Below are 8,748 nucleotides of genomic sequence, written 5' to 3' on the forward strand. Positions count from 1 at the left end.
GCCCTGAAGAACCTGACTCTTGATTGGCATGTCCCCAGGGGCCAAACATTTACCGCTATCACTCACTGTGAACTGTAAGTGTTTAAGCCTCTGTATCTAGGCTATTCCTAACCTTTCCCTTTCCTACCAGCCCTAGTAAAATAACCTTTTCCCTTATCCTTGTATCTGAGTGGTTATTAGGTTCTAGTCCTGGTGGATCCCAAAGACCTAGCTACTGAAGCATCTAGAGTGCTCGCCTCTGAGTTGTGGTGCAACTGAAAAGCTACTGGCACCCTAACGGTTTGGTGATTCTGGCACAGAGGAGCAGCAATAATTAGAGTGTTGCCAAGGATTAGATCATGGTGGAGAAGCTGAGAGATGATTGTGGATGTTTTTGCTGCCATTTTTACCCTGCCATTTGCTCCATCTACGCCTCCTGTCTAATTGTTCCCTTTGTATCCTTCTCATAGGCCCATCATCATGCTTTCTTTTATGGTGCTTCTTACACCTCTTGAATATTCCAAATAACCATTGCTCTTCATTCCACTCCCTCCTTAAAATGTGCTTCTTCATCCAAGCATTTCAGTGATTATCTGTCAGAAACAAATGTCTTAGGATAATTAAATACAAAACCTACCCACCAACATTTTGAACCTTCATCTGACTGACTGGTGTCTCATTGGGGCCTATTACAGTTGGCTGAAATTTTTTCTGTTGAAACTGGTTTTTGATTAAACAAATTGTGTAGGAAAAAAATCTTTTTGCAGAAAACTTCCCTGTTTTTTCTATGGACACACCAAAATTGAAATATTTCTGATGAAAACAGAAATTTTTGGGGTCTGGTCATTTTTCATATTCAAATTTCCACCAAAAATGAAACACTTTTTGACCTGCTCTAGTCTATATTGCATTGCAGACTTCTCTACAGCTAGTTCCTGATATAGCAGCAAAGAGAATTCCCTATACCTCTACATCATATCTGGAGGAGCTAAGCTGGCAAGATATGCAGTCATAGCAGCCTAGAGAGAGGGCAGATGACCAATGGCAGTGGAAAGGTGAAACCCATCCTCTATTAGAGATTGGCAAATTAGGATGTGACACTGCACCCCATATTCTTTATTGTGATATTCTGATATGATTATGGCATAATTATGATGCATTTTGTACAAGATATGTCTTGTCACACGTCTATGGAAAAGTTACTGAATATGGTATCCTATTTGTATGCATGTATCACTTTTGTATCTGAAGTTATGAATATTGACTATGTATCTGTATTTCACATGTAGTCACACCTGAGTGACATCCACTAGGCAAGATGTTTCCAATCTAAATAGCTGGTTGTGAAGGGCCCATTCAGTGTAATGGGCCATTAATAGGATTCCGTGTCTTTCCGCGAGTGCCGTGACTTCTGCAGCAGCCAGTGTGGCAGACCCCAGGGCGGCCCAAGGGCTGCTCAGGTGGCCCCGGGGACAGCCACACCAGCTGCTAATTCATATCCTATCTTTCTAGTATCTAAGGCTTAGTTTGTGGTTTAGTTTATTTACTAGGTAATCTGCTTTGATCTGTTTGTTTGCTATCACTTTATAATCACTTAAAATCTATCTTGTATATGTTTTAATCTAACTCGGTGTGACGTTGACTGAAGTGTCTTGGGAAAATCTCAGCTTTGTTTAACAGAAGTCTATTGTGCATATCCCTCTCCACATTGAGAGAGGGGTGGACATTGTATTTTAGCTTTTCTAGTTCTTTTACTATGTATTACAAAACTACTGGCCCAACCTTGCCATCATATCTGGTCCAATCCCAGTGACTTTAGTGCAGTTGCACCACAAGTTGGTGAGGGCAGTCTGGTGCTTTAATAAAAGGGTACAAAAGGATGAAGACTTGCGCAAGTACAGGCTGAAATTCACCCCTGTGCAGGGCCAGTACAAGACCTATTCACCACTTAAATTCTAAATAGGGCTTAAATTGGCCTTTAGCATTGCATAGACTTTGGGCTAGATCTGTTCACAAGTGTGAATTTTACCCAAACTAAGGTGAGGACCAAATGCATAGCTGAGCAAACTCTGCAATAAATAAATCTACAAACACCCATTCAAATTTGAAAATGATTTTGTTTTAGCCATGCTTACATGAACATTTGAATGACTGAGGTTTTCTTTTAAAACTTTTTTCTATTGTAATTATTTCAGAGATATCATGTACATAGGTTATTGAAAACAAAAGAAAAGCCTGATCAGTCTAAGCAAGAATGGCACTATACCTACATAATAGCACAAATGCTTGTGGAAAGTGATTTCAGTGTCTCATGACAGAATATTCAGGGTAATAGCATTTTTAATTTGCACATCTGACTAGTCTTGCTAGAAGTCCCCATGCACTCCTCCAGTCAGGAAAAATACCACATGACTTATCTTAACAAACATTACGAAGAAGCACAGTTCTAATTTTGAATATCCTGGATCAAATATTTGCAACTTTGTTTTCAGTTGGGCTATAGAGACAAAAATAACAAATGTGGTGAATTTGAATTCTGTACATGGCTATTTCATAAAAGAAAAAGGGATAAATTAATCGGATAACTTCTATAAACTATTTGTTATATTGTAGCCAGATATATATTGTTTCAGAATATATTATGAGCATAAAAATTCATGTGGTACAATGTACATGCAATTTAACATTCAGCACTTATGCATACAATCATAAACAATTTATGTGTATTCAGAGAAAAAGCTACAATGGTCCAACAATAGCTGTCCACTAGGATTTATTAGTTTTAACACCCTTTGCCCGTTGCCCCCTGTGTCGGCGGGCCTGCTTACAACTATTGTATTGAGAAACTCCAGTGCCTCCATGCTTTGGAGTAGGAACCTGAAATTTGGCAGGGGCATCACCCTGGTGTCAAGGCTGAGCCTTTTGCTGTTGCTGTAGAAAACTATCTAATTTTGCCCAAGTTATAAGCTTTTGAAAAATTTCAGTTTGCATCTGATCCGTAGAGGCATCTTAGAGTTTGGCAACTAAATTCTTCAAAAAGAACAGAAGTACTTGTGGCACCTTAGAGACTAACAAATTTATTAGAGCATAAGCTTTCGTGGACTACAGCCCACTTCTTCGGATGCTGTAGTCCACGAAAGCTTATGCTCTAATAAATGTGTTAGTCTCTAAGGTGCCACAAGTACTTCTGTTCTTTTTGCGGATACAGACTAACACGGCTGCTACTCTAAATTCTTCAGATTCCATCTGCACAGCAGCTGTGAAGGGATGACAAATTCTCTGTGTGACTGGATTGTGTGTGCACCATTCCCAAAGAACTAAGCATGCTCCAGGCCCAGGCTTGCAGGAGCTAAGCAGGATTTTTCCTACAATGGCTCCTCCCAGCTTCCACGGGCCAATGTGGTGCCATACATGGAAACAGAAAGCAGGGAGACTGTAGCCAGGCATTGTGAAAGATGAAGCTGGCTGAAATACACAGGGGTGAGGTGCCTGGCCTGAAGGGGAAGAGGGAAGTGTGGAAGGAGTAGATTGGGACAAGGATCCTGGGTGTGGGGGAGACACAGGAAGACTGAGGCAGGGAGCCAGTGGGATAGATACAAGGTGGAGTGGGCAAGAAGACCACTCAAAATGTTACATATTCTGAAAAATCAGGTCCTAGGCATTTCAGACCAGGTACCTAAAATTAGTGAATACTTTAGACCTTTATCTCTGTGTGATTTAGCTCCCCATCTCTAAAATGGGTACAGTACCACCCCATCTCACAGGGGCATTGTGGAAACATTCATTAATGTCTGTGAAGCACTCAGATGCTATAGTAATAAGCACCACAGAAAAGCCACTTAGGAAATCGGTAATTCTGTATTCAGAGTATTTGTTGTTTGTTTGTTTTCAATTACACATTGCAAGCTTGTATATAATTGGCTTTTCACTATCACCTTGAGTTCTTTCTCAGCATTATTGGTTTCCCAGTTTCTTTGTCTCTCATTTGCCTATCTGTGTTTTGAGTTACTTCCCCACCAAGATCTACTAATCTGCATTTTTCCAAGATGAGTCTCATTTTGTTATATCCAGTCTCTGTAGGTCCCTTTCTATTACACTGTCCATCCTGGGATTTTTTTTTAAAGCTGACATTGTTCTTTTTAAATACTGAGTTGAAAAACACTTAGCTATTGACAAGATTTGAGATGACAGATGAGAAAGGAGAAAAAACGCTGGGAATTCAGTTATATCCATGTACATAAACTAAAATGACTGTAGATGTTCTAAGCCTTCAGACATGCATGCGTGATAGTTCTGCAGACATCTCTTAGGACAGAACTGGGCTCAGTATTTCTCAGCATGGAGTGATCTAAATCACCAATTTTAATCAAGATCAGGAAGAAAACTTTTATTTAAATTGATTTTAATTTTGTTTGGTATTTATACTTATTTCCCTAAAGAACTCATTGGTTACTAACTATTAAAATATGTTGGTTTGCACCTAAATGTAGGCTCTACACTAAAACTGGAACTACTTTTTACTAACTGTACACTATATACCAGACTAGATGCGATAAGTCGAACCCAGAAGTTCGATCGCTCGCCGCCGAACTACCGGGTAAGTGTAGCCAAGGCCCCAGTTTCTCAACTTTGAATTAACTAGTCATTGAACTGAACTAGTTGAATGAACTGAATGAGTTATTTGAAATATTCTCTTCACCTGCAGAAGAGGCTACTGCTGCAAAATCTGGTTTACCACTTCAACGAACACCAATTCTAGGTGCTTAGCTAATAATGTCCACCAGTTACCAGTCTGACTTTCTTTAAAACTTTGGCAACCAACATATACTGTTTGAATGTTTTAAATTTAAATTATTTTAATAACTTATAGTGAGTTTGAGACTTAATAGAGGTTCTCATAATTTCAAACTTAATTTTTAAAAGGTTTCTTTTTAAAAGAAAAATGTTTTAATCTACATTAAAGAAATCAAATGTAAATGTAAAAAAATCCATTTTTTATTTAAAAACATCACTGTTTATCCACTCTAATACATGTTGAAACAAACATACAGTGAAATCATGGAACGTACAGGTTGACTAAGATAGAGCAATCAGTTAGACATTATATACAGGTTCAGATATGCATATATTCCTTTGTCCAACCAAATGCTAAGAGCTAAAAGCTGATCCCATTGAAGTAAGTGAGGGTCTTGCTGTGACACTAGATATGCCACACATTTTTGAAGGATCACCAGATTAAGTAAAAACATGTTACAAATAACATTTTATATTCTGTAGTTAAAGAACAAGTTAAAACTGTCAATACTGTTATGAGTGACCATAATGCTATAACTAAAACCTTATGTCTGTTCTTTGAGTTTGTTCTTATTTGTTTCTGTGGAATACTTTATTAAATGGTGTAATAGGTACTCCAAAGTATCTGAGGCCTGGTCTACACTACGAGTTTAGGTCGACTTTAGCAGCGTTAAATCGAATTAAGCATGGACACGTTCACACGACTAAGCCCTTTCTTTCGACTTAAAGGGCCCTTTAAACCGGTTTCTTTACACCACCTCCGACGAGGGGATTAGCGATAAAATCTGCCTTAGCAGGTCGGAATTGGGGTAGTGTGGACGGAATTCGACGTTATTGGCCTCCGGGAGGTATCCCACAGTGCTTCATTGTGACCGCTCTGGACAGCACACTCAACTCAGATGCACTGACCAGGTAGACAGGAAAAGCCCCGCGAACGTTTGAATTTCATTTCCTGTTTGCCCAGCGTGGAGAGCACAGGTGACCACGCAGAACTCATCAGCACAGGTAACCGTGATGGAGTCCCAGGATCGCAAAAGAGCTCCAGCATGGACCGAACGGGAGGTACAGGATCTGCTCGCCATATGGGGAGATGAATCAGTGCTAGCTGAACTCTGTAGCAGTAAAAGAAATGGCAAAATATTAGAAAAGGTCTCCAAGGCCATGAAGGACAGAGGCCATAACAGGGACGCACAGCAGTGCCACGTGAAAATTAAGGAGCTACAGGAAGCCTACCACAAAGCCAGAGAGGCAAACGGAAGGTCCGGGGCAGAGCTGCAAACTTGCCGCTTCTACGCAGAGCTGCATGCCATTCTAGGGGGTGCAGCCACCACTACCCCAACCGTGTGCTATGACTCCCTCACTGGAGAAACACACAGGGAAGAGGGTTCGGGGAACGAGGAAGATGAGGATGGAGGTAATGTAGGTAGCTCACAGCACCAAGGAAGCCGAGAAACCAGTTTCCCCAACAGCCAGGATATGTTTGTCACCCTGGACCTGGAACCAGTAACCCCCGAACTCACCCAAGACCCTGAGGGCACACAGGAGACCTCTGGTGAGTGTACCTTTGTAAATATTACACATGGTTTAAAAGCAAGCGTGTTTAATGATTTAATTTGCCCTGGCAATCGCGGCCAGTACAGCTACTGGAAAAGTCTGTTAACGTGTATGGGGATGGAGCGGAAATCCTCCAGGGACATCTCCAGAAAGCTCTCCTTCATGTACTCCCAAAGCCTTTGCAAGAGGTTTCTGGGGAGGGCTGCCTTATCCCATCCGCCATGGTAGGACACTTTACCACGCCAGGCCAGTAGCACGTAGTCTGGAATCATTGCATAACAAAGCATTGTAGCATATGGTCCCGGTGTTTGCTGGCATGCAGACAACATCCATTCCTTATCGCTCTTTGTTATCCTCAGGAGAGTGATATCATTCACTGTCACCTGGTTGAAATGGGGTGATTTTATTAAGGGGACATTCAGAGGTGCCCATTCCTGCTCGGCTGAACAGAAATATTCCCCGCTGTTAGCCATGCGGTGGGGGAAGGGGTGAAGTTATCATCCCAGAGAACTGGGTGTGGGGGGAGGGATGGGGGGTTAGTTGGGTTTGTGCTGCATGTTAACCCGGAAACTGCAGCCCCTCCTTTTACATTGCAAACCCATTTTAAATGGCCAACCCAATTCATCCTTGATATGGGAAATGAGGGCGCTGCTGTTTGAAACCATTCCCACATGTTAAGAAGGTTAAAAAAGCCAAAAGACTGTGGCTTACCATGGCTGCCTGCAAGCTGAAATCTGTTGCCTGGCACTGCGTGAGTGATCTCTCACACGAAACCAGCAGGCCCTCACTATAAGAGGAAAAATGCGACCTTGTAATGAAAGAGTGTACCCATTGTTCTCTAAAATGTCTTTTTTTAACCACCTCTCCCTTCTCCTCCACCAGCTGCAAATGTTTCTCCTTCACAGAGGCTAGTGAACATTAGAAAGAGAAAACGGAGGACGCGGGACGATATGTTCACGGAGCTCCAGATGTCCTCCCACGCTGATAGAGCACAGCAGAATGCGTGGAGGCAGTCAATGTCAGACATCAGGAAAGCACAATATGAACGAGAGGAGAGGTGGCGGGCTGAATCGCGGGATGAACAGAGCAAGTTGCGGGCTGAAGATGATAGGTGGCGTCAGCTTGCAGACAGAAGGCAAGAGTCGATGCTCCGGCTGCTGGAGCATCAAACTGATATGCTCCAGCGTATGGTTGAGCTGCAGGAAAGGCAGCAGGAGCAGAGACCGCCGCTACAGCCCCTGTGTAACCAACAGCCCTCCTCCCCAAGTTCCATAGCCTCCTCACCCAGACGCCCAAGAACACGGTGGGGGGGCCTCCGGCCACCCAGTCACTCCACCCCAGATGATGGCCCGAGCATCAGAAGGCTGGCCTTCAATAAGTGTTAAAGTTTTAAAGTTGTAAACTGCAGTGTGTCCTTTTCCTTCCCTCCTCCCCCACCCATCCCAGGCTACCTTGGCAATTATCCCCCTAGTTGTGTGATGAATTAATAAAGAATGCATGAATGTGAAATAACAATGACTTTATTGCCTCTGCAAGCAGTGCTCGAAGTGGGTAGGGGAGGGTGGGGTGGTTGGTTTACAGGGAAGTAGAGTGAACCGGGTGGGGGCGGGGCGGAGGGTTCATCAAGGAGAAACAAACAAGTTTCACACTGTAGCCTGGCCAGTCACAAAACTCATTTTCAAAGCTTCTCTGATGCGCACCGCGCCCTGCTGTGCTCCTCTAACCGCCCTGGTGTCTGGCTGCGTGTAATCAGCGGCCAGGCAATTTGCCTCAACCTCCCACCCCGCCATAAATGTCTCCCCCTTACTCTCACAGATATTGTGGAGCGCACAGCAAGCAGCAATAACAATGGGGATATTCTTTTCGCTGAGGTCTGAGCGAGTCAGTAAGCTGCGCCAGCGCGCTTTTAAACATCCAAATGCACATTCCACCACCGTTCGGCACTTGCTCAGCCTGTAGTTGAACAGGTCCTGACTCCTGTCCAGGCTGCCTGTGTACGGCTTCATGAGCCATGGCATTAAGGGGTAGGCTGGGTCCCCAAGGATCACGATAGGCATTTCAACATCCCCAACGGTTACTTTCTGGTCCGAGAAGAAAGTCCCTTCCTCCAGCTTTCGAAACAGACCAGAGTTCCTGAAGACGCGAGCATCATGTATCTTTCCCGGCCATCCCACGTTGATGTTGGTGAAACGTCCCTTGTGATCCACCAGGGCTTGCAGCAGCATTGAAAAGTACCCCTTGCAGTTCATGTACTCGGTGGCTTGGTGCTTCGGTGCCAAGATAGGGATATGGGTTCCGTCTATGGCCCCACCACAGTTTGGGAATCCCATTTCAGCAAAACCATCCACTATGGCCTGCACATTGCCCAGAGTCACTACCCTTGATATCACCAGGTCTTTCATTGCCCTGGCAACTTGGATC

At 43.4% G+C, this 8,748-nt stretch overlaps 1 protein-coding gene across 1 annotated transcript; it reads left to right on the plus strand.

The window, feature by feature from the left end:
* Nucleotides 1-5,787: 5,787 nt before the first annotated feature.
* Nucleotides 5,788-7,829, plus strand: LOC135984340 (uncharacterized). The gene is made up of 2 exons (XM_065599278.1): nucleotides 5,788-6,325; nucleotides 7,210-7,829. Exons 1-2 carry the CDS (start codon nucleotides 5,788-5,790, stop codon nucleotides 7,710-7,712), a joined length of 1,041 nt encoding a protein of 346 aa, XP_065455350.1. The 3' UTR covers nucleotides 7,713-7,829.
* Nucleotides 7,830-8,748: the final 919 nt, after the last annotated feature.

Source organism: Chrysemys picta, chromosome 6, assembly GCF_011386835.1.
Source record: "Chrysemys picta bellii isolate R12L10 chromosome 6, ASM1138683v2, whole genome shotgun sequence".
NCBI classification, from domain to species: Eukaryota; Metazoa; Chordata; order Testudines; family Emydidae; genus Chrysemys; species Chrysemys picta.